This window comes from Balaenoptera acutorostrata, chromosome 3, assembly GCF_949987535.1.
Source record: "Balaenoptera acutorostrata chromosome 3, mBalAcu1.1, whole genome shotgun sequence".
Lineage (NCBI taxonomy): Eukaryota > Metazoa > Chordata > Mammalia > Artiodactyla > Balaenopteridae > Balaenoptera > Balaenoptera acutorostrata.
Genome location: NC_080066.1, coordinates 153,183,376 through 153,209,505, shown reverse-complemented (window position 1 = coordinate 153,209,505; position 26,130 = coordinate 153,183,376). Strand labels below are relative to the sequence as shown.

The window sequence follows — 26,130 nt, the reverse complement described above, 5'->3', positions numbered from 1 at the left end:
AGGAAAGAAAATGTAATTCAATCTTGGTCAATGACGTGAGAGATTAAGTTTGCTGTAGGCTTCTGGAAAAGTCCTTCCTTTGCTTTCATTGTATTTTCCATTCATTATTCTTTTTGATCAGAGATCAGGTAAAGATAATCTAAGAATATACAAAATATATTTTCTGTTGTGTCCCTTTGTTTTTATCCAGAGATCCAGCCCAGGTTATTTTAAACCCCTGTCTTGTCCACTTAGGGAAGTTTAACTCCAAGGATACCCCTTGGTGTATGTGGTGAAACTGTTAGGAAAACAGTTAAAACCTCCCAAGTGTGATCTAGTTTTTCATATCTTGGTGAAGAAGGAAACCCAGCTGGGCTGCATAAATGGTTTATATCCGTAGAAAAGAAACGAAAAGATTTTGAAAAAACGTTTTAACCAAGCATTACCTAAACTGGGGCAGTGACTTGGGAGGCATGATCAGAATCCTAAGGGGGAGTGAGAATGTAAAGTGCGGAACCATATGTACTTTTTTTAAAAACCAGATTTTATGTTGGAATAATTTTAAGTTCATAGAAAAGATGCAAAATAGTACAGCAAGTTCCTGTATACCTTTCACTCAGATCTCTCCCTAATGTTAACGTCTTACATAATCGCGGTACATTTTGTCACATCTAAGAAATTAACATTGGTATGACATTGGACTGCAGACTTTATTTAGATTTCATAAAGTTTTCCACTAATATCCTTTTTCTGTTCCAGGATACCACACTGCATTTAGATCACGTGTAATTTTGATAAATTAGGGTTTCCAGTGAGCTTTTGCTGTGCCATGTATGTGGTCCAATAATCCCCTCTGACCAGTGCTGAGGACAGAAAGTCACTGACCATGAGAATAAACAATACCACATAGGTAGTGTTTTGTAGCCTTTGATTCCCAGAGCACTGTTAACTCAGTGGGAGAGTTGGCTTTGCTCCCAGGAGGGTGGTGTGAAGTTTCCTGAGAAGCTTAAGAGCTGTTCCTGATTGAGGGTCCCTTCCCAGCCTCCACTAACGCTGTGTGTTCACCTCATAGATTTTACTATATGGAACTATCACCAATTATTTACTTGTCTGTCTTCTTTACTAGTTTGTTTCTAAGGGGTCAGGGACTATCTTATTTTGGAATCCTAAGCATCCAACATATTGCTTGGCATGTAATAGGTTCTTTTTTTTATTATTATTTGTTTATTTTTGGCTATGTTGGGTCTTCGTTGCTGTGTGCAGGCTTTCTCTAGTTGCGGTGAGCGGGGGCTACTCTTCGTTGCAGTGCGTGGGCTTCTCATTGCTGTGGCTTCTCTTGTTGCAGAGCACGGGCTCTAGGTGCATGGGCTTCAGTGGTTGTGGCTCATGGGCTCTAGAGTGCAGGCTCAGTCAGTAGTTGTAGCGCACGGGCATAGTTGCTCCGTGGCATGTGGGATCTTCCCACACCAGGGCTCGGACCCATATCCCCTGCATTGGCAGGGGGATTCTTAACCTCTGTGCCACCAGGGAAGCCCCACGTAATAGGTTCTTAATACACATTTGAAGAAATTAATAAACACTTGTTTGGTAACATTGATTATTAGGTCAACAGAAGTTTTGTTTTGAATACCATAAGTGTTGAGTTTCTCCTTCAAATTGAGCCATCTTAAGTTGCTATTTCTGTGGCTAGTTGAGTTTTTCTTCCCAGAATCTTAAACAAAGAACTATAAAGTATTCATTTAAGGTTCCTCTTTCTTCTGATTATATAAGTAATTTATTTTCCTTAAAAAATAAGAGTAGAACTGAAAGTAATAGATGGTAGTAGAGTTAGAAATTGTGTTAGCTTTTGAGTATATGTGTGACAATTCCAGTTTCACCCCACTGGGCTGTAGATCTGGCTGTTTGCCTGCCACTTCATGCACAGTTAATGAAATAAAAACTTCCTAGACTTATTGAGGGAGACGGCTTGTCAGATTCAGAGAATTAGTGTAAAATTTTTCCTGTTACAGCCAAGATTCAGTGGCCCAGGGTCACCTAAGCATAAAAGCTGCCATGGTATGGGAACACAGGGGCCTGTTCTAAATCTGTGGATCGGGCTCAGTAGAGTCAGTTTGGTAAGTAGAAAAAACATCAGGGTAGGAAGGAGTTGTAAATTAAAGCTGCTATTTTCTTGATTTAGAGTAAAGACTGTGACAGGGGCATAGATGAGCCAGTCTTCTATTTTGTTTTTCTCCAGACATCCCATGAAGTTACAAAATGAGCAATGATAATTTCTTGTTTCATTTCTCCCTGTTTTACTAACATTAGCTTTATATAAATTTCTCCTACTTTCTTTGAACTATTCTGTATTCCAGGGGGCATAGAATAGTTTTATATATACTATTCATTTAATTTTGAGTCTGAAGAACTCTGCATTATTTTAAAGAGACTGATGTAATGGAATCCAAGTTGAATTAAGAAATGTAGAATTACTTTTAAAAACAAGCATCAGGGATCCAGAAATTTTATGTCATTTGAGGAGAACTGAGGGACTAAGATCTTGCCTACATTTAGAAATGCCGTTTATTAGATTGAAGAAGTGGAACATCTGTTAAAAGATAAAAATCTTTCCAATTCTGAAATAGACTATAACTTAAATAGTGGTTGTTAATGTGGGAAGTTGATTTTGAAAGAAACGAAGGGATAATAAAACTGTGTGACTAATTATGAGATAAATGGAATGCAGATGTTTCTTAAAAAATCTTGTTTAAAACTTTGACAGTGGATTTCCCTGGTGGCGCAGTGGTTAAGAATCCACCTGCCAATCCAGGGGACATGGGCTCGAGCCCTGGTCCGGGAAGATCCCACATGTCGCGGAGCAGCTAAGCCCGTGTGCCACAACTACTGAGCCTGTGCTCTAGAGCCCACGTGCCGCAACTACTGAAGCCCGCGCACCTAGAGCCCGTGCTCCGCAACAAAGAGTAGCCCCTGCTTGCCCCAGCTAGAGAAAGCCCGCGTGCAGCAACGAAGACCCAACGCAGCCATAAATAAATAAACGAACAAACAAATAAATAAATAAATAAAAATTTTAAGAAAACTTTGACAAGAGATTTTCTTATGCAAAACTTTTAGGTAAAACTTATAGAAGAAAATCTTTGTGGCGTTGAGTTAAGCAAAGAATTTTTTAAAGAAATAAGACACGAAAAAGCACAAACTATAAAAGGAAGAAAAAGGTTAATAAGTTGGATTTCATCAAGTTAGGAAAATTAGAAACTTTTATTCTTTAAACAACACTGTTAAGAAAATGAAAAAGCAAGCCACAGAAAATATTTGCCGAATGTATATCTAATAAAGGACTTGTATTCAGAATTTATAAAGAACTCTTACAACTCAGTAGTAAGAAGACAGCTCAATTTTTTAAAATGGCAGAAGATTTGGATACCAAAGAAGCTTTATAAATAGCCAACAGGCCCATGAAAAGATATTCAATATTGTTAGTCCTTAGGGAAATTAAAAGCACAGTGAGATACCACTTCACACCTATTAGAATGGGTAAAATTTAAAAGATTGATAATACCAAGCATAAGTGTGTATAGCAACTGGACCTCTCATACATTGCTGGTGGAAGTGCAAGGTGGTACAGCCACTTTGGAAAACAGTTTGGCAGTTTCGTGTAGATTAAATATATACTAACCACGTGACCTAGCAATCCCACTCTTAGCTGCTTACCCAAGAGAAATGAAAACGTGTGTCCACATTACACTTGTACTTGAATGTGTACCCGTAATAGCCCCAGCCTGGATAGAATGTCCTGTACTGGTGAGTGGATAAACAAATTGTTGTACGTCCACATAATGGATGACTACTGGCAGCAGTAAAGGGGAATGAACAACTGATACAAGTAATGGCATGTATGGAGCTCAAAAGTGTTATGTCACACACAAAAGACTACATTTTCTATGTGATGTCATTTCTGTGGCATTCTGTAAAAGGCAAAATTATAGCAAAAGAAGGTACATCAGTGGGGGTGGAGGAGGGGGCTGACTGCAAAGGATCATGAGGGAACTTTTGGGGATGATGAAATGTTCTGTATCATGATTGTACTTTATATCATAACCTTAAACAGTTGTCAAAACTCTTAATTGTATGCTCTAAATTGGTGACTTACTAGATATAAATTATACTTCAGTGAAACTGATTTTGAAAAGAGATTTGACAAGAGATTTTTTTTTTAACCAGTGATTTATATAGGATTAGAGAATGGATTTAAATTAGTTTGGATCTGAATTTGTTCTAGGCATTAAAATAATTTTGAAATAATAATATCACTGAACTGAGCTGCAAAGAGCTTACTAGTTATCAGTGTTGGGTCACGTTTAGGTTAATATTATTAATGAAAATAGATGGAAATAAAATGCAAATTTTATTTGAAGAAGTTGCTAGATCAGAGAATGAGAGTTCCAAATAACTAAGGAAAAAAAACTTGAGGGCTGATTTTGAATTCCCCCTCTGGCCTAAATCTTTACTCGGTCTAATACAGTTGACCATCAACTTCTAGAAATAGTCACTTCCTTTGGCCTCCAATAAATTACTTTTATTGGGTGGGCAAAAAAGTACCTTCGGGTTTTTAAGTAAAAATAAAAGGCACAGTTTTCATTTTCACCACGAACTTTATTGAACAACATTTTCACCCTTTTGTTCCACTACCTTCTGCCAATTTTTCAGGCCACTTCATAATTCCATCTTCCCAAAACTTTTTATCTTTTTTGAGCAAAGAACTGTTCCAGGTGCCTTTTACAGTCTTGCAGGGAATTGAAATTTTTTCCATTAAGAGAATTTTGTTAAGACCGAAATAAATGGAAATCTGAAGGTGCAATGTCTGGTGAATACAGCGGATGAATCAGAACTTCCCAGCCAAGCTCTAACAGCTTTTGCCTGGTCATCAAAGAGATGCAGTCTTGTGTTATCCTGATGGAAGATTATGCATTTTCTGTTGACTAATTCTGTATGCTTTTCGTTGAGTGCTACTTTCAGTTGGTCTAGTTGGGAGCAGTACTTGTTGGAATTAATCATTTGGTTTTCCGGAAGGAGCTTATAATAGAGGACTCCCTTCTAGTCCCACCATGTACACAACATCACCTTCTTTGGATGAACTGGCCTTTGGTGTGGTTGGTGGTGGTTCATTTCACTTGCCCACGATCTCTTCCATTCCACTTTGTTGTACAGTATCCACTTTTCATCGCCTATCACAATTCGTTTTAAAAACGGAACATTTTCATTACATTTCAGTAGAGAATTGCATGCAGAAATACGATCAAGAAGCTTTTTTTCTCTTAACTTACGTGGAACCCAAACATCAAAGTGATTCACATAACCAAACTGGTGCAAATGATTTTCAATTCTTGATTTGGATATTTTGAGTATGTCGGTTATCTCCCGCGTGATATAACGATGATTGTTCTCAATTATTGTTTCAATTTGATCGCTATCAACTTCAGCTGGTCTACCGGACCGTGGAGCATTGTCCAGCAATAAATCTCCAGCACGAAACTTTGCAAACTACTTTTGACACATTTGATTAGTCACAGCACTTTCTCCATACACTGCACAAATCTTTTTGTGCGTTTCAGTTGCATTTTTATCTTTCTTGAAATAATAAAGCATAATATGCCAAAAATGTTGCTACACAAAAATTCACCAATTTTGATAAGTCTTTTTTTAAATGCACACTGATATGACAGCTGTCACGTACAATCTAACAATTGTTTCGAATGAAGTTAAAGACAGCTAAGTGCTACTAGAGCCATCTTAAAACCAAATGAACCTTTTGGACAACCCAATACAATTTTTCTCCTCTGAGTTTCTTCTCATTTTGATTTGCTAGCTCTTTTTTGGGGGCAAGGGCAGGATATATTTAAAGTTGATCCCCTCAGGGTTCTATGATTAGTCTTTTTCTTGGTCTGCCTGCTTTCTGTGGCAGTCTTTTCCCATTCCCCATGTCTTTTAACTGCCCTCAGGATCCTGGTATCTATAGCTTCAGATGCTGATTTCCACTCGTCTTGTGGATATACTCACCTGGATATCCTATAGACACTTTAAACTTAACATGTTCAGTTCTGCACTCATTACTTTCCTTACATATTTGTTCTGCCTCCTTAATTCTCTACCATTATTCATCCAGGCTCCCAAGCATAGAAAATCCTGATTTGTCTTTGGCTTCTTGCTCTCCTTGATCTTTTCAGCCTCGCAGATCACCGATCTGTTGCTTCTAACAGAAATAAAGCATATGCTAGTCTCTCCCTCTCTACATCACAGCCAGTGCCTAGTAGCTCCCTTGGGCCAGTATCCTCTTGTCTCTCAGCCATTGATCTGTCTTTCTCTTCAGAGTCTCTTTCAAATTGCCCCCAGAGTTACTTCTTTTTAAATGTGTGATCCTCTTACTCCCTTAGTTAAAAAACATCTCTTGTGGTTTTGTTGTCGTTGTTGCTTAGAGTCTAATAAAATGAAGTCATATTCCTTTAAAATTCCAAATTAAATTATTTCTGAGCTCTCATTCTTCTTATCCCAGGAATGTCTTCCCCCCCACCCCTTTTTGGAGGTTCTTCCTGATGCATCAGTATTCCTGGGTAAGAGGGTAGGCTCTGGAATCACACTGCCTGGTTCCTTCAGTTGTCAGCTTAGTGACTACAGACAAGTTATTTTAGCGCTCTGTACCTCTGTTTCCTAATCTCTAAAATACGCATAATAATATGGTTACCTTATATGGTTGCTGTGAGAGTTAAATGAGATAATATATGAAATGCTTCAAACAGTGCTGGCATATAGTAAGTTCTCAGTGCAGGTGGATTCTTGTCTTTATCATTATACTTGAAAAAGAAATCCAGAAAACTTAGTATTTTGGATTGTTGCTGTGGTTGTTTCCAAAAGAGATTTCTCTGGATCTCTCATCTTTCCTGATGAGGAATGAATATAAATGAAAACTGTATAACTTGGCTGAACCAAGTTCCCTCAGGTACACTCTGTGCCATCTTCCTCATTTATTTGGGTTGGGCTGCTTGGGCACAAACCGCCATCATAACCTGGCAACCCCACAGCTTGGTTTGCATATAAAGCCGTATCCCCCAGGGCTCTCGTGTGGTCCCAAGTCACCTGGGTCTAGTTGCCAGTCTCAGCTTGTCCTCCCTTCCCTTATATTCCAAGTCTTGCTCCCCAAGCGCAGCTGAATTCCTTTCTTTTCTCAGTGCATCTCCATTTTGTATCTGAGGCAACTGAAGATAAGCTAAGTAGCTTGTCCAGGATTGCTTAGTTGTGAGATTCATGCTCTTGACCACTGCACTGTACTGTACTTAGAATCAGTCACCCTGGTTTGGCCCAGGTGGTTTTCTAAACACTTTGCTTTTGTAATGCTTAACTTTTTATCACTCTCTCTCGACTCAGTACTTTTCTTATGCTGCTGCTTCTACCTAGGATAGCGGTACTTTTTTTTTTTCTTTCTGCCATGCTTACTCATTCTTAAGTAATAGCCCCTTTGCCACTCCTGTGGACTTCCCCACTCAGGCAAAGTTACGTCTCTCCTTCCTTTGCCCTCCACATATTGTGTTTTCCTCTTTTGTGGTACTTGCTATGTTGTATTGTCCAGCTCCCACATTGGACAGGGTTCGTGGAGGTTAAGAAAAGACCCCGTCTTATTTATTCTTGTGACCTTAGCTTTTAGCACACAGTCTGGAATGCCACAGATGCTCAACAAATATGAAATGAATGAAGAATGAATGATACAGAAGAACCTAAAGATGTTGGTGGTGAATTATAGTGAATTTGCTAAAACACAAAGTTTTAGCAAATAATTTTAAGCTAAGAGAAAAATACAGATATCTAGAGATGGAGGAACATAGCAGAAAAAATAAAATGTGAGTTTATGAAATGGGTGGTAACCGTGTAGTATATCAGCAGTTGCAGTGCTTTTCCAAATTTTCAGCTCAGGTACCTCTAATGGTAGAGGATAGGAGGCATGTAACCCTTTGGGGGCTGGGAACAGAGCCCCAAGGAGCCTTTCTGCCTCAACTACAAAATATATATGAACGTTTTGAACATACCCATGTTTTATCTTTAGAAATTCTTGCATATTTTGCATTCTATTTTATTATCTATGAGTTTGTTTTACCATGAAAATATTTTTTCTCCCCACCACCTCATCCTCTAATAACTAGACGCAGTGGGAACGTGTCCATTTATCCTCTGTCTTCTAGCACATTCTGGCATGCCCCAATGCCCACATCTGGGGAGCATGGAATGGGGTTATAGTCTAATACAGCAGCATTCTAGCTTTCTGTTTTGGGGGATAGTCTAGTCAGGAGTATTATGTCACGGAACCGAGGAGGGTGAGCTCATCTTGTTCTGACTAACGAGGCTGTTCCTGGAAGGCTGCAGTCAGTTGGAGGCACCTCATTACGAGATCGCTGGGGACCAGCTGGAGAGAGTTCACAGAAGACCCACAGGAATGATTAAGAGACTGGAGGGGCTGATGGATGAGGAACGGATAGAAATGAAAATTGCATAACTTGGCTGAACCAAGGTAGCAGGAATACACAACTGTATAAATATCTCAAGAGTATAAACTTGATGGGGGAAGGCAATCTTTTATGGTGGGATTTTGGGGTGGGGAGAGTAAACCAAGGGTGAAATTAAGCAAAGGAAAATATAAACTAATAATCTAAAGTGTCTGTTGGTACACTTTGTTTCTTGGAACCTCCTTAGTTGGACCACTCTAACTTGTGGGCCTTTTGCTAATTGAATGATTTGTTTTTTTTAGTTTGACTTCCGTGGACTTGAGGCTGGTGCTTCTCTGTGTAGAGAATGCTAGAGACTACATCTTAACAAAGCAAACGTCTTTCTTTTGTCCTGTCTTGTTTTGTGGGACTCAGTGGTTGATGTTTGGAACTCCTATGTGCTGCCACTATCTCTTTATGCACTAGAATTCTGAAGTGGACTTTCACATAGTTTTCTTTTTTTAATTAATTTTTTATTGGAGTATAGTTGATTTACAATGTTGTGTTGGCTTCTACTGTACAGCAAAGTGAATCAGTTATACATATACATATATCCACTCTTTTTTAGATTCTTTTCCCATATAGGTCATTACAGAGTACTGAGTAGAGTTCCCTGTGCTATACAGTAGGTCACAGCTTTTTAGAATAGCACTGTAAAAGTAGAGACTCAGTATGTATTGTAGTAATTTTAGAAACCCAGATACAGTATTTGGTCCCTGAGGTACTATAGCCTTGATGAAATCCAAGCATGATTGTATGAAACGCGTACTTTGGGAAATGATTGTATAAAATTCCTATTTGGGGTATGGAAGGCATAAAACTTTTAAATAACGGTTGAAATTAGCCAGGAGAAACATTTGCATAATGTTGCCAGTTTTATAGCCCTTTTCCTAAGAAGGGGTAGTAGAACTAGAAGAAAGTGATTTTTATGCTTTTTTGATATATAAAAATGAATTCATTTATACAACACATTTATGTACCTTTAAGACTAAGTCATCTATACCAGAGATTGGTAAACTTTTTTTTGTAGATGGTCAGATACGAAAGCTTTGTAGGCCATACATCTCTGCTGCAACTACTCAACTCTGTGTTGTAGTTCAAAGGCAGTCAAAGACAAAATGTAAACGAACAAACTTGGCTGTGTTTATTCTTCTTTTAAAAAACTTTTTTTTTTTTTAAACAAAAACCGGTAGCTGTCTGGATTTGGCCTGCAGGCTGTAGTTTGCCAACTCCTTGTGCAATAGACCCTTGCTCCTGAAAGCATGGTCTGCAGACCAGCAGCATCAACATTACCTGTGAACCTGTTAGAGACGCAGAATATTGTCCCTTCTCAGCTGACTGCTCTAGAGTCTAGACCATGTTTCCTGAACTCTAACATGCATAAGAATCACCTGGGGAGCTTGTAAAAGTATGGACTCTGAGGACTTCCCTGGTGGCGCAGTGGTTAAGAATCCGCCTGCCGGGCTTCCCTGGTGGCGCAGTGGTTGAGAATCTGCCTGCCAATGCAGGGGACACGGGTTCGAGCCCTGGTCTGGGAAGATCCCACATGCCGTGGAGTGACTAGGCCCGTGCGCCACAACTACTGAGCCTGCGCGTTTGGAGCCTGTGCTCCGCAACGAGAGAGGCCACGATAGTGAGAGGCCCGCGCACCGCGATGAAGAGTGGCCCCCACTTGTCGCAACTAGAGAAAGCCCTCGCACAGAAACGAAGACCCAAGACAGCCATCAATAAATAAATGAATAAAAACCCTACTATTTAAAAAAAAAAAAAAGAATCCGCCTGCCAATGCAGGGACACAGGTTCAATCCCTGGTCCGGAAGATCTCACATGCCGCAGAGCAACTAAGCCCGTGCGCCACAACTACTGAGCCTGTGCTCTAGAGCCGAGAGCCACAACTACGGAGCCCATGTGACACAACTACCGAAGCCCTCGCGCCTGGGCCTGTGCTCCGCAGCAAGAGAAGCCACCGCAATGAGAAGCCTGTGCACCACAACAAAGAGTAGCCCCCGCTCACCTCAACTAGAGAAAGCCCGCGCACAGCAACGAAGACCCAGCGCAGGCTAAGTAAATAAATAAACAAACAAACAAACAAAAATATTGTTAGCTTATTTGAAAAAAAAAGGGTAACTTGCCTTTTTAGGGAGAAAAAAAAGAGTATTTAGAAACTTTTTATGTGTTCCTGCATCATTAAGAATTTGGGGGACTTCCCTGGTGGTCCAGTGGTTAAGGCTCTGCGCTTCCACTGCAGGGGGCACAGGTTCGATCCATCCTGTATGCCGTGTGGCACAGTAAAAAAAAAGAATTTGGAAAATACTAAAAGGTACAGGTAGAAAATAAAAATGTCTATAATTCAAAACACCTAGAGATGAGCACATTTTTATGTTGTTCCTTCCAGTCTTCTTTATGTAATAATAATATTTTAAAAATTGGACTCATGATATGTAAATAATTTTGTGCTTGCTTTTTCATTTAACATTTTATTTGTGAGTGATTCACTGTGATATTCCTTTAAAGTGTAATTTTTTTAATGCTTATAAAGCATTCTAATGGATCTCTTATAGTTTATGCAGTTCTTCTCTTGTCTGTGGCTCCTTTAAACTGGTTCCGATTGCTAGTTGACCCAGGTTTTGGCTGATGTACTTGGCAAGTCTATCACCATATTTTAAAATAATTACACATACTTATTTATTTTTAATTATAAAAGTTTGACAACTTGTTTGATCTGGTGGCTTTCACCCATTCTGTTCTTCTGGTCTTGTTAGCATTTTGTGTTTTCTTTTTTGGTCTCCCACGATAGAGAGGCAGTAGAGTGGTCAACAGAAGCATGGAGTCTGAGTCCAGGTTGTCTGGGTTTGACTCAACTCTACTCTGTACTGTGCGTAATCTTGAGAAAGTACCTTGAGAAAATGCCTCAGTTTCCTCATCTGTAGAATAGGGATAATTGTATCTGTGTCTTAGGGTTGTGAGTTAATACATATGAAGCACTGAGAACAGTTCCTGCCATGTGGAAAGGGACTGTCTCTTTTCATTTAGTGATCAGTAGTTTCTTCTCATGTGTTCTATGGCGGCTGTTCTTGCCAGAATCCCCTTTCTGCTACACTGAGTTCATGAATATCTTTGAGTTACAGACTGACTTTACCGAACTTTGTTACTCACTGACTTTATCTTGAATGTTCACAAAAATTTTCCACTTACTCACAGTAGCAAATTTTACTGTTTTAAAGATAAAGTCAGCATTGTTTAACCCTGTCTTGGAAATGCATACATGGGCACAAAGGGAGCAGACTGCATAGGCTGATTGATTGGGTTTTAAAGCCCTTTGGTGGTTTCCCCTTTCCAGCTGAGTATTACCTTGATTCCTTATCAGGGCATACAAGGCCCTCTGCAGCCCAGCCCCGCCTGTGCTCTCCTTTCATTTCTCTTCACCTTGTTCCCAGCCCCGTTAAAGTGAAACTGGGTGTGTGGTTGTGACGAGGCTCACTCTAAATCTGTGCTCTACTCTGCATCGACTGAAGGGTTGCAATCCACTGAAGTGCTGGAGCTCCCTTCTGGGGAGTGACACAGCTAAGCCCGTGAGATCGCCACTTGGCTTTTCTTGAGGACTTTTAATTGGGAAAACTTGGTCAGAGATTACCTGCCCTTGGTTATTTTTAGTGCCACAGGGTTTCCATTGTCTATTCTATACCTCTTCTTTGTTGTTTTCTGGGGGTTCTCTTTGAGAGATAAAAACCTATTCCACTGACTCTTTTTTTCTTTGTAGCGTAGGATCCCGAGACAGCAGAACAGATGCACCCTTTGGCAGCCAATTGCACCCTGCACTAGACGGAAGTCCAGGGATGTTATATTTTGGGATTATATTTCTCCACCGTGGAATTCATGCAGTTCATTCCAGAAACATTGACCCTCTGCTTCTGTGACACACCCTCGCTGAAGGTCTGATGGACAGACACTTTCTCTTGACCCTGCAGCTGTTTTCTTTCATGTGGAAGTTGGAAGACAAGGTGAAAGTGGCCAAAAGTTACCTGCTTTGGTGAATAAGTGTGCTCCCCTTGGTTCTCAGAACATGGGCCCTCGTTTAAAGGTAAGGTGACAGACTAGTTAAGATTTACTTATTATTGGGATGTAGAACATGGACTCAGTGACCAGTTTCTAAGCCCTCTCAGCAGGGGATAGCATTGACGTGCACAGTTGCAGTTAGAATTGACTTTGCTCCCAGCAGGGCAAATTTGAATATGAAGAAACCAATTCTTCATTTCTGGGAATAGACTTTTTTACAACCAGTCTTCAATGTTAGGGCTAAAATTTATTTGATATTGTAATTATAAATCTTTTACTAAAAAATAAAAAAGGCAAAGAGTTTTAGAATATGTATGTCAGTCAACTTTCTAACATTCCCTTGAGACATTTCCCCTTTCCCTTTTTTGTAGGTAATGTGAGCCAAAGTTCTGTAGTATTAAGCAACTTGCCCAGGATCTTTTAGTAAGCAAGTGATATTTCTGCATTAGATAATTGGTACTGCATTCCAGTTTCCTTTGTAACGCTTTATTTTTATTTCAAAAGATTTAAAAAGGGGCCGTAAGCGTTTGTCTTTCTAATTTTATCCTCAGTAAGATTGGGTAATGCTTTTCATACTTTCTTTTACCGGTTTCTTAAATCTTTTCTCTTCCCAAATACTTCACTATCCCTATGATTCCGCTCTTTTTCATGATTCACTGTTATATGAGGTTAAGAACACTGGGCTTCAGAGTCACTTAACCTGCTGGGAGATGTTCAGCAAGTCAACTTTTCTAAGCCTAGGGTTTTTATTTTCAAGTCTCTAAAATAAGAATAATAATGCCTATTTACCAAGTTGTATTGGTGACAATTACTTGGGCTAACATGTAAAACACCTAGTACATTGTTTGACCTGTGGTAAGTGGCTCAATAAGGGGGTTGTAAGTTATGGGTTTACTACTATGAGGTGGGGTGGGAGCAGAGACAGGGCAGAGAGGGCACGACAGGTACAGTAAGAGGGCAGAAAATGCCTACAGAAGAGGTGAATCTGGAATAAAAGTGATTTGAGGGGTCACCCTAAAAGGAAACCCTGTACTCAAAGACAAAGGCATGGAAGCTTTGTGACAGCATCCAGAAAGGAGGAAAATGCAGAAGGAAGGCAAGTTTAGAATGTGACCATGGGTAAAACTGAGAGATGGGTAAGTATTGTTGGGGAGTTTTTTTGAGAGGTATTGTAGAGAAGTGGGACAGTTTATAAAGATCACATCAATGAGTGATGAATTGACAGAGCTAACTCCCTGATCACAAGGAGGCTTCACAGAGAAGAGAGGAGAGTTTGGAAAAAAGTAATAATTGGTATGCTGAGTTTTAAATAATAAAGGGAATTGGAGTAGAAATGTAGACTTGACCTTTTGGAAAAGGTCTAGGTGATCTAGATCAGTGGTGATGATTTGGTTGAGTGACAAGTGAATGGGGGAAAAAATGGACAAGGACTTAACAAGGTCAAGTTCATTATTATCAGCCATGAGGACCAAGACTATGGCTGTTCCACACCGTTCCCCCAGTATCTGGCATATTAAGTAGGTACTCAGTATTTGTTGGATGAGTTATTTTAGTATTAATTTTTTAACTCTTCATTATAAAAATTTTCAGACATAAAATTAGAAAAGTTTAAAGAACTCCCACATAGGCAGAGATTTTAAGTATGGTAAGAGAAGCCTTGCCTTTTGTAGTTCTGATGCATTTCTCATTGAATGAAGTGTGGACCAATAGAGAGGTTCCCTCAGTTTCTTACTGGCTCTGAAACAAAGGAGTAGTGATGCTGCTACTACTATTGATAATAATTATAATAATAATTAAAACTGAGAACTCACTGTGTGCCAGGCACCATTCTAGGCTGTTTACATGTGTTAGCTCTTTTCATCCTCACAACACCCCAGTGAGGTACACACAGATATTAGCCCCATTTGATGGACAGGGAAACTGGCAGATTATAGAGAGATTAAATAAGTTGTCCGTGATTACCCTGTGAGTGGCAGAGAACGGATTTGAACCCAGGTAGTCTAGCTCTAGTCTAGTCATGCCCTCATCCTCTATATTATTCTCTTTGCTCTACTGTTTGGTTTGAGAGTCTTGATGGCCGTGGAGAGCTATATTGAAGTCCTATCACACTAAAGGAGATGGTGTCATAGAAATTATTAAACTTCATCTCTTTTTACGGCAATGAGAATTCTGAAGCTTAGACAGGTCACACAGTTGCAGCGCTGGAACTGGTCTCCAGGCTCTGACTTACTGCTTGTCAGCTGCCTCTCACAGAAAAGGCTGTTGTGGTTGTCAGAGACAGTACATAGGAATTTTCCCAGCCCTCATGATGCACACCATAAATTTAGCATTGCTCTATTCCTCTAAGGAGTAAGAGACTTAAGACCACAAGTCTGTAACATCACCTACATAGACTTCATTTTCTACTGAGTGCTGTGACTTTGCTGAGGGCTAAATGTTCACGTCCAGGGTCAGATTGAATGACGTCCAACTGAGGGAGTATTTAAGACAACTAAACTGCTGGTTTTGGTTCCACCAAGTCACCTAGTATATCCTATAAGGCACAGACAGTTGCTTTTTGAGAGATGATAGCAGCTTTTCAGCATAGGGTCCCAGGAGATGAGATTCTTGTTTGGGAAGGAGGCTCACTAGTTGTGATCTCAGATACTGAGTTAGTATATTGTCCTCTGTAATAGACCCTTTGGAGAGCAGCTTAATTCATGAGTATTGACAGTGCTAATGTTCCCTGTGTGGATTTCTTTTCTGGTAGGACTTTGGACACCAGTCTAAATAGGGATTTCTATGAAACTTGACATGGTCATTCCTCAAATTACCTACTCCCTATGGATTCCATTGGATATATTGTTATCAAAGGATCTAATGGCCATTTTTGGTCACTCTTTCTCTTAAATTTTCCCAGCATAATTAGACATAAAAGCACACTTGGTTAGAAAAAAAAAAAAGTTGTTTTGGTCCCTCCCAAATCTGAGCATAGAAATTTTCAGCTGTCTTGTCTCTAAGTTATATATTAGTGCTGATAAAAGGTGCTGGGTTGAGATAACATTGATAACCTTAATATATATTGACTTGAAAAGAAAGAATGAATTTAGTGCATTGTGGATTGGAGAGCATGTACAGTCTATGCTAAGGTCAACACTCAGTGATAAGATAGGAATGTCAGTGTGCATTGCATTTTTCCTTGGCAGTACTGTGGGTGGTTCAAATGAGTAATAAGATTGAAGTCTTATTCTGGAGATAAGTCTAATAACAGTGAAAGTTTCCCCTCAGACTCTGGCCCCTGTTTGAATTGTTCTGACCTTGGCAGGCATCACTTAGGATGAGAAGGACAGTCTCCTCCTTTGCTTCCTTCCTCTCCTTGGCCTCTCTGCTGAGCTCATCTTCCACAGGGCCCATTAGTTTGTCTGATTGGTAACAGCAAAAGAAAATGGTTTCTCTTACATGGCCATTGCTTATTATTGGGATGACCCAGAGTTCATTTTAATTACATAATGCCAACATGATGATAATAATCCTTTTAAACATTTTATATAACTATTTCTACTTAGATGAATTGCTTCCAGAAGGCAAACATAAGGGGAAAGTGACTCCATTATCTTCCTTGCCTGTGTTAATTAGTACCACTTTGCATGGGGGAGGTAAACTGTCTTGGGGCCCTGGATCCAAGAAGATGAAAGCCATGCTATTACATTTTGTAATTAGAAGTGGCTGTTTGTGGTATTCCTAACGTGGTCGGTAGATTGGAAGTCTTTAGGGGGAATGATGGTCTCTCTTTCTCTGAAATGTTGTAGGGCACCTGTCAAGCTAGAGAGAGAACAGGGATAGTAAGGCTGGAGATGGTAGGCTCAAGCCACATGCTCTGCTTTGTCTCTCTCTGAGACAGCTGTAAGGAAGAGTTAGAGGAAAAACTAAACAAGTTTTCTTTTGCAGCTGCAGCTGTGATCCTCGGCTGTCTGTTGGCATTGAAGGGACCTGATGTTTTACGTTATTGGTACGTTATAGAAAGAGCTCTCTATTATTTCTTTGTTAGGGTTGCTTATATCATTTTTTGCCTCCTTACCTCCCCCTTTCTCCTTGAAAATAGACTTAGAAATATTTCCAGGCATGCTAGAATGTACCTTCACAGAGTTGGCAGTGGAATTCATTCATTTGGGAAATATTTATTGAGTAATTATGGCCAGTGCCAGGCGCTGTTTCCTGTCGGGTCAAAGTCGAATAAGGCAAAAATCTGCCTCCATGGAGTTCATAACATGAAGGGGGAGAAAAGTTATAATAGATGAATGAATGCACGGGAGTTTGAGGGAGCCCAGAAGAAGGAACCCCTAACTGTGGCAGGGATTGGGGAGGGCTTTTGCCAAGTGGACAAGGAAGGGGAAGGCTTCCAAATGGAGAGAGTAGAGTGCGCATTCTTTTTACTATGTCAGGACCCAGTACATGAAGGGCGGTTGGGGGTAGGCATCGTATGTGGACCATGGTGTAGAACAAGGGTTGGTAACCTTTTTCTGTAAAGGACCAAAGAGTAAATATTTTCAGCTTCCCAGGCCATACAGTCTCTGTCACGACTACTGAACTCTGCGGCTTTAGGGCAAAAGCAGCCCTAGACAACAGTAAATAAGTGGGGGGGGGGGGGCTGTGTTTCAGTAGAATTTTATTTACGAAAACTGGCAGTGGGTGGGATTTGGTCCGAGGACCGTAGTTTCTGACCCTGGTATGGAAGTTCCTCTCTTCACCCACAGAGGTAGTGACCCAGTAGAGGGTGTCTTTGGAATTCTTGCTTGACAGATGACTGGCCTGTTCCACAGTGAGACGCTGTAGTGTGTAACTGGCGGGTGGTGTGTGTGTTCTCTATTTTACATAGGTGGCATCACAGTGTCTGTGGTTGCATTCTTCTTCACAATTAAGTTCCTCTTTGAGCTTGCCGCACGTGTAGTCAGCTTCCTCCAGAATGAGGACCGAGAACGCCGAGGGGACCGGACTATATATGACTACGTGCGGGGAAATTACCTGGATCCTCGGTCTTGCAAAGTCTCCTGGGATTGGAAGGACCCCTATGAGGTGGGCCACAGCATGGCCTTCCGAGTGCATGTAAGGGAATGTTTCTGTCTCCGTACCCACTGGGGTTTCTGAGTCAGTTGCCTTCCAGAATCCAGCTCAGTCTGTTGGTGGTGCTGGCCTGAAACGTTCATGTTCTCCAACACCTCCCCACCCCCATCCCCCAGGAACTTGGGAATTGTTGACAGCTGAAGAGTCACACATTTCTCTATCATTTTGGTTTAATAGGTGCTTAGCTTGGAAGAAGTATAAAGCTTAATGTTACATTTTCAAAATGAGAAAAATACTACTGAAAAGAGTAGGTGTTACAGATTAGGGGTTGGCAAACCATGGCCCAAGGGCCGAATCAGGCCCACTTCCTGCTTCTATAAATACAGACTTATTGGAACACAGCCACACCCATTCATCTTCCTGTACTGCCTATGGATGCTTTCACGTTTGAGGAGTTAACCACAGTTGAGTAACTTACTGTGTATGACCTGCAAACCAACAACATTACTCTCTGGCTCTCTGCAGAAAGTTTGCTGCCCCCTGCAATGACTTCTCCACTGCAGCCTTGTGCTTAGCTCCATAGTCTGAACCCCACTAGCCCTGCCTAGTGCTTTTGTTCACTCAGTGCCAGTGGTACCCACTGACTTACCTTTACGTTTGGGTTAGCAGTGATGATATAATAAAAAATTGCAAGTAAGACAGGGTAGGCAGCATCTGTGGTTCCGAAGTGTCAAGTTGAAGTGGACTCAGTGGCGTATTTTACCCCTTTCCTCAGAATACATTAAGAATTTGTTCATGACTTAATGGTTTTCTTTGAAGCATTGAGAAAATTTGTTCCTTCTTGTGTGAGCAGGACTGTAGGAGTGGGTGGATACAGGGATTTGCCAGTCACCTCCTCCCTCCCCACACTCTCTCAAGTAACACAGGAAATGATTTTCTCCCCCTGCTCAATAATGGGTGTCCCTCTTCTCCCCACCGCAGTTATTCTATAAGAACGGGCAGCCCTTTCCTGCACATCGGCCTGTAGGACTAAGAGTTCACATCTCTCATGTTGAGCTAGCAGTGGAAATTCCAGTGACCCAGGAAGTCCTCCAGGAACCCAGTTCCAACGTGGTCAAGGTGGCCTTCACTGTGCGCAGGGCTGGGCGGTACGAAATCTCCGTGAAGCTTGGTGGATTAAACGTGGCCTATAGTCCCTACTACAAGATTTTTCAGCCTGGTAGGTTGTTTTTTCTTTCTTTCTCTCCCTCCATTCCTTCCTTCCTTTTTCTTTTCCTTTTTTCTTCTTCTTTTCTTAAACAGTGCCTTTGTTGAGATTTAATTCACATGCTATATAATTCATTCATTTAAAATACACAATTTAGTGGTTTTAAAAATTTGTAGACTTGTATAACCATCACCACAGTCAATTTTAGAGCATTTTCATTACCCCATCACCCTGTACCCAGGTTACTCTGTATTTTCCCCAAATCCCTTAGCCCTAGGTAACGCTGATCTGCCTCTGTGGATTTGCATTCTCTGGGTACTACTCTACCATTTACATCGCATAAAAGTGTGATCATTACATATGTGGCTGTTTGTGACTGGCTTGTTTCACTTAGCATAATGCTTTTGAGGTTTGTCCATGCTATAGCATGAATCAGTACCTCATTTCTTTTATTGCTAAATAATATTACATTATATGGATATACCACATTTTATTTATCCATTCATCAGTTGATGGACATTTGGGTCGTTTTCGCTTTTGACTACCATAAATAATGCTGATGTGAACATTTGTGTACAGTTTTTGTGTGCACATATGTTTTCAATTCTCTAGGAGTGGAATTGCTGTGTTATCAGCCGGGTAAGTTCTTAAGGGGTAAGGGTGCCAGAATAGACCAAAGGTAAAGTCTTCTGATTTTTGAAACCTTTTCAAGTAAAAGCACCTTGACCCTAATCCTACCCTTGCTGCCAGTATGTGTTTTACTTCTTACTGAAGAGTGTCTGCCCAAGCTTCTAGCATCTTAAGAATTGAGGCCTCTATCTCAACTTTTTTTACCCCCTTGTGTCCTTTGTGCCAGATAATAGATGTTCATGTGCTTTAAAGCCTAAAAGTATAATCTCTGACTCCTGGTTCTGCAACATACCGTTTAGTGTGCTGAGACCCTGGCTGTCCTGTTTGCCCTGCCTTGGCTTCCTTTTGACGGTGTCATTAGATACTGGCCAGGTTGGTGTCCACTTTGGGAGTCAAACCATAACAAGAGGGGTCTTGAGAAGATTTGCATATGTTTGCTTAAAAGGTCCTCAGTTTTCTTTCTCTTATAACAGAGGAAGCCTCCGGACAAGGTGGCTCCCAAGCCTTCTCCCTCTCCAGGTATTTCCTCCTTTGCTTCAGTGACTCACTCACAGACTCCTTTCTCACGAATTAGCATCACCTTGCTTCCTTGCCGTCAGTGGAGAACAGTTCATATCCTTATAATGTGTACCAGCCCTTTTCTTTTTAAACTAAAATTGAACTATTTACTTTGACATGATTGTAGATTCTCCTACAGTTGTAAGAGAGAATACAGAGGGATGCTCTGTACCTTGACCCACTTTTCCCAGTGGTGACATCTTACAGAACTAAAGTCCAGTATCACAGCCAGGGTACTGACATGGATACAGTCAAGACACAGAACATTTCCATCACCACAAAGATCCTTCATGTTGCCTTTTGACAGCCACACCCCTTTTCCCTCCCTCACCCACCTGTTTTTTAACTCATGGCAGCCCACTTATCTGTTCTCCATTTCTGTAATTTTGCCATTTCAAAAATATTATATAAATGGGATCATAACAGTATGTAACCTTTTGGTTAACATACCTTTTTTTCACTCAGCATATTTCTCTGGAGATTCATCCAGATTGAGTATATCAGTAGTTGGTTCCTTTTTATAGCTGGGTAGTATTGCTTGGTGTGAATATACCATACTTTGTTTAACCATTCACCAGTTGAAGAACATCTGGGTTGTTTCCAGTTTGGGGCCATTATAAATGGTGATTTTATTTTTTTTTTATTATTATTATTATTTTTTTAAGGAATTCCTTTATTTTTATTATTTATTTATTTATTTTTGGCTGTGTTGGGTCTTCATTTCTGTGCAAGGGCTTTCTCTAGTTGCGGCAAGTGGGGGCCACTCTTCATCGCGGTGCGCGGGCCTCTCACTATTGTGGCCTCTCTTGTTGCGGAGCACAGGCTCCAGACGCGCAGGCTCAGTAGTTGTGGCTCACGGGCCTAGTTGCTCCGCGGCATGTGGGATCTTCCCAGACCAGGGCTCGAACCCGTGTCCCCTGCATTGGCAGGCAGATTCTCAACCACTGCGCCACCAGGGAAGCCCTAAATGGTGGTTTTAATTTGCATATCCCTAGTGGTTAACAATGTTGAACATCTTTTTATATGCTTATTTGCCCTCTGTGTGCCCTTTTTGATGAAATGTCTTTTCATGTCTTTCACCCATTTGCTAAATGTATTTTTTGTTTTTTACTGTTGAGTTTTGAGAGTTCTTTAAGTCCTTTGTTAGAAATGTGGTTTGCAAATATTTTCTCTCAATCTTTAGCTTCCCTTTTCATCGCCTTAACAGGGTCTTTCGCAGAGCAAGACTTTTTAACTTTGATGAAGTCAATTTATTGTTTTCCTTTTATGGATCATGCTTTTGGTATCTGAGAACTCTTTGACTAGTCCTAGATTCCAAGGATATTCTCCTATGGTTTTTTTCTAAAAGTTTCATAGTTTTACATTTAGTATTTAAGGTCGTGATCCATTTTTAGTTAATTAGGTCAAGATTTTGACCTTTGACCTTTTGTATACTAGGTCAAGATTTTTTTTTTTCTTATAGATGTCCAGTTGCTCCAGCATCTTTTGTTGAAAAGGCTAGCTTTCTCCTATTGCATTGCTTTTGCACCTTTGTCAGGGATCAGTTGGGCATATTTGTGGGGATCTATTTGTGGGTTCTCTGTTCTATACCATTGATCTGTGTGTCTGTCCCTCCACCAATACCAGAATCTTAATTACACAGCTATGTAATAAGTCTTGAAATTGAATAAGCTGACTCTTTCCACTTTACTCTTCTTTTTTATAATTGTTTTAGCTATTCTAGATCCTTTGCCTTTCCATATAAATTTTAGAATAATACTGTCTAAATCTACCAAAAAATCTTGCTGAGATTTTATTAAGAATTGTGTTAAAATTATATAGCATTTGGGAAGAATTGACATCTTTGCTATGTTGAGTCTTCGAATTCATAAACATGGTATGCATCTGAATTTCTTTTTTTTTTTAATTAATTAATTTTATTTATTTATTTTTGGCTGCATAGGGTCTTCATTGCTGCGCGCGGGCTTTCTCTAGCTGTGGCGAGCGGGGGCTACTCTTCGTTGCAGTGTGCAGGCTTCTCATTGCGGTGGCTTCTCATTGCGGTGGCTTCTCTTGTTGTGGAGCATGGGCTCTAGGCATGCGAGCTTCAGTAGTTGTGGCATATGGGCTCAGTAGTTGTGGCTCGCAGGCTCTAGAGCACAGGCTCAGTAGCTGTGGCGCATGGGCTTAGTTGCTCCGCGGCATGTGGGATCTTCCCAGACCAGGGCTTGAACCCATGTCCCCTGCATTGGCAGGCGAATTCTTAACCACTACGCCACCAGGGAAGTCCTGAATTTATTTCTTTAATCAGCGTTTTGTAGTTTTCAACATACAAGTCTTATACATGTTTTGTTAGATTTGCACCTAAGTATTTTGAGTTTGTTTGTTTATTTTGCAATTATTCACTTATTTTTAAGGCCTGCTTCACTTGTAGGTTCCCAGGGGGGTTCTAGGTACTATATCTATAACTCTCAGTTCTGTTTTCTCCAAGTTTTTCTGTCATTTTGTTTAGTGCTTGCAGTGGTTAGGAGTTTGTAAAAATGAGTTCCCAAAAGTTCATTTGAATTAATCTCTTTGTTTTCTTCTTTCTCTCTGCCTCATAATGGTATTGTTTATCCCTAGGAACTGGGCAGGCACCCAGCTTTCTAGGACTCACTGACTGGGTAGATCTTTGTGCCCTAAAAATCACCTCTCTGACGTTATGTTCCATTGTCTTTGTTCCAGGAATGGTGGTTCCTTCCAAGACCAAAATCGTGTGCCATTTTTCTACTCTCGTGTTGACCTGTGGGCAGCCACACACTCTTCAAATAGTGCCCCGAGATGAGTATGACAACCCTACCAACACTTCCACGTCCTTGCGAGATGAGCACAATTACAGTCTGTCCATTCATGAGGTAAGCCGGCTCCCATCTTGCCCTGCGTGCGCCCACCTGTCACTCTCACCCTTCTAGTTCACTTCCGTCCATCTCCTTCTCCCTGACTGTTGTGCCTGCCTTCCTTCATCTGACAATACCTATCTCATTAGTAAATGTGAGACTTCGATTAGCTCGTAGATAGGAAAGTTCTTTGTAAAGAGTAAATTACTGTGCAAACGGAAAATTATGTGTGGTTGGCGATGCTTTGTTTTCCTCCTGTAGCTCGGTCCTCCGGAAGAAGAGAGCGCCGGTGTCTCATTCGAGAAGTCAGTGACATCCAACCAGCAGACCTGCCAGGTGTTCTTGCGGCTCACCCTGCATTCTCGAGGCTGCTTCCATGCCTGCATTTCATACCAAAACCAGCCAATCAATAATGGCGAATTTGACATTATTGTCCTAAGTGGTGAGTTGAGAGAAGAGCTGTGATTTAGTCCTCTTCTCAGGCCACTTGTTCTTTGCACGTCTGCACTCTTCTGACCAACCCCACAAATATTAGATATTTGAGCCAAACTTGGTTTAGAGCCCTGTGGACTAAAGGTCTAGTGATAGGTAACTTTCTCCCCTGTCTTGCACTTTAAACCTTATTCCTTGTTATACTTCAGAGAATGAGAGGAATATTGTCGAACGCAATGTGTCCACCTCAGGAGTGAGCATTTACTTCGAAGCTTATCTGTATAATGCTGCCAACTGCACCAGCACGCCGTGGCACCTCCCACCCATGCACACAAGCTCTGCCCAGCGCCGGCCCTCCACGGCTCTGGAGGAGGAAGATGAAGACTCACCCTCTGAGTGTCACACCCCTGAGAAGGTGAAGAAACCGAAGAAGGTGTACTGCTACGTGTCACCAAAGGTTGGAACTCCCATTCTTGCCCCCTGCCCAAGCCTGCTTGTAATTGGTATTTGGTTACAAAATCCACAAAGCAACAGTCTGAGAATCAGAGAGAGATCATTGCCTTCTCGGGGTTCAGGGATACTGAGGAGGCTGCTGCTTCAAGTTGAGCAGAAGGCCGTGCCTCCTCTCCTGTTGCCCGTGTCTGGTTTGGCTGGATAACATCTCTGTCTAGAGAGTCTGTGCCTTGGACTTTTGAGCTCCTGTGGCGTTCTGCTGTTTGATTGCTTCTGGGAAGATTTTTTCAAGGCATGGCTCTCAGAGTTTTAAAGAAAGCTACTTTTAACCATTAACAATTTCTCACTAGTGTAAAAATTACTGTTGGGCCCTTGTACTGTTTCAGAACAATTTGATCTTTCATTCTGTGATTTGTGAAACCACAACAGATGTCATGATCCGGGTACAGGATTGGAATAGAGAAATTTTGGCAGAGACAAGGAGGTGAACTTCCCAAGGCCCCTGAGCTAAGAGGCGCTTTGTCTTAGGGGTTTTCTTTTTTAGTATTTGTATTTTGCTTATTCATACAGACCTCAGAAAAATGAGACTCTTGAAACATCCCATTACATTCCTTTAATTGCATAACCAAAACTGAGTTCTAATTCTGTTCTACTTTAGAACACTTCACTATGTACTATTCATCATTTAAAAATCTAGCCTTAATTTGGCCTGGGGCAATGGCAAAGAGGGAAATGGTGAGGTAGAGATAAAACAAGATTGGCTGTGACCTGATAATTGTTGAAGCTGGTGATGACTTCATTGTACTGTTTTCTCTTCTTTAGTATGTGTTTGAAATTTTCTTTAATGAAGAGTTCTTTAAAAATCAAGAAAAAAATCTGACCTACTACATGTTCAGATAGCAGGGTTTTTAAATTATTTATTTATTTATTTATTTTTCAATATTTTAAAAAATTTATTTATTTTATTTATTTATTTTTGGCTGTTTTGGGTCTTCGTTGCCGCACAGGGGTTTCCTCTAGTTGTGGCGAGCGGGGGCTACTCTCTTTGTTGCAGAGCACGGGCTCTAGGTGTACAGGCTTCAGTAGTGTGGCACGCGGGCTTAGTAGTTGTGGCTCGCAGGCTCTACAGCACAGGCTCAGTAGTTGTGGCGCACGGGCTTAGTTGCTCCGCGGCATGTGGGATCTTCCCGGACCAGGGCTTGAACCCGCGTCCCCTGCATTGGCAGGCATATTCTTAACCACTGCCCCACCAGGGAAGCCCCACAGGGGTTTTTTTAGATTGAAAAGTTATTGCATTGTCTTTTCTTTTATTGTAAATGGCAACAGACCTCTTTTTATTCTTACATAAAGGATTTTTATGAACTTTTTTGTATGAGACTCCTCCCATTCCCCCACCCCCTCTTCCCCAGCAAATCCTTGGTGCCATTCAAATAGAGATAAAGCAGTGGTCATGGGCCACTGGTGTTCCCTGTCCACTGACTTGGAAGTAGTCTCTCTGAGCAGCATCTGGCTAAGCAGAAGGAGATTTTGATTGTCTCTAGGTGAAATGTTCTCTACTTGTAAAGTGAAAACCTGATCTCAGATATTTGGAAATGGTAGTCAGACTTGAGTATTAAGATTATGAAATATCTGTGTGAAATTGCATGGTGAGAGTAATACTTTAAATTTGCCTATTTTAAGATAGAGTTGATGTTTTCTATTTGATTTCAGTCCTAAATTATCTTCTTTGTTCAGAGAGGAAAAGGGTTATCATGAGAAATGTAGATGGGGACTGATATTTGAATTACTATGCCCAAATAGAACCTCTTTATTTATCATTCACTTCATTTTCTATATGTTGGTCCTCCAGCAATTCTCAGTGAAGGAGTTCTACCTGAAAATCATTCCCTGGCGCCTTTATACCTTCCGAGTGTGCCCAGGAACAAAAGTAAGTTGAACCTTACATCCGGTTCATGTAGAGCAGGCTTCAGCCTCCAACATCTCAACCTTTTCTTTTTTCCTAGAAGGACTTCTGGTGTTTCTGGAAGTTCTTATTGTGCACACAGGATTTATTGCCAAATAAAGAAGGAGTTGTTACCTCCTTGTGAAGGATGTAGTTCTAGGAGGACACGTGCCTACAGAAACAGCAATTGGTAGCAAGTCAGAATACTTCAACAGTTATCTTTTGCCCCTAAGACTAAGTTAATGGAGAGGGTGCTGGTAACTCTGACCTGAGCTTGGCTTCCCAACGTGCCAAAGATAGCTCTTTTAGCACCAGTAGTCTCATCTATTAAAAAAATTTTTCTAGTTTTTAAAAAGTGGGTTTTTTTTTTAAACTCTTCTGAGGTTTTGGAATCTAAAGGCAAATCATTTTCCTCCAGCCAGTTTGCCCAACCTATTCAGGTGCTCATTTGCT

General features: G+C 40.8%; 1 protein-coding gene across 3 annotated transcripts in view; it reads left to right on the top strand.

Moving 5' to 3' along the window:
- Positions 1-26,130, top strand: part of AREL1 (apoptosis resistant E3 ubiquitin protein ligase 1) — a 48,609-nt gene that overhangs the window by 5,160 nt on the left and 17,319 nt on the right. The window contains exons 2-9 of one of the 3 annotated variants that reach the window (XM_028167078.2): positions 12,265-12,585; positions 16,488-16,548; positions 17,416-17,612; positions 18,582-18,819; positions 22,699-22,868; positions 23,112-23,292; positions 23,492-23,739; positions 25,585-25,662. In XM_028167078.2, the coding sequence (XP_028022879.2) occupies positions 16,533-16,548; positions 17,416-17,612; positions 18,582-18,819; positions 22,699-22,868; positions 23,112-23,292; positions 23,492-23,739; positions 25,585-25,662 (1,128 nt within the window). In that variant the 5' untranslated portion in view covers positions 12,265-12,585; positions 16,488-16,532. Of the gene's footprint in view, positions 1-12,264; positions 12,586-16,487; positions 16,549-17,415; positions 17,643-18,581; positions 18,820-22,698; positions 22,869-23,111; positions 23,293-23,491; positions 23,740-25,584; positions 25,663-26,130 lie in introns of all 3 variants that reach the window. The other 2 variants (XM_028167077.2, XM_028167076.2) reach the window with 2 other exon arrangements.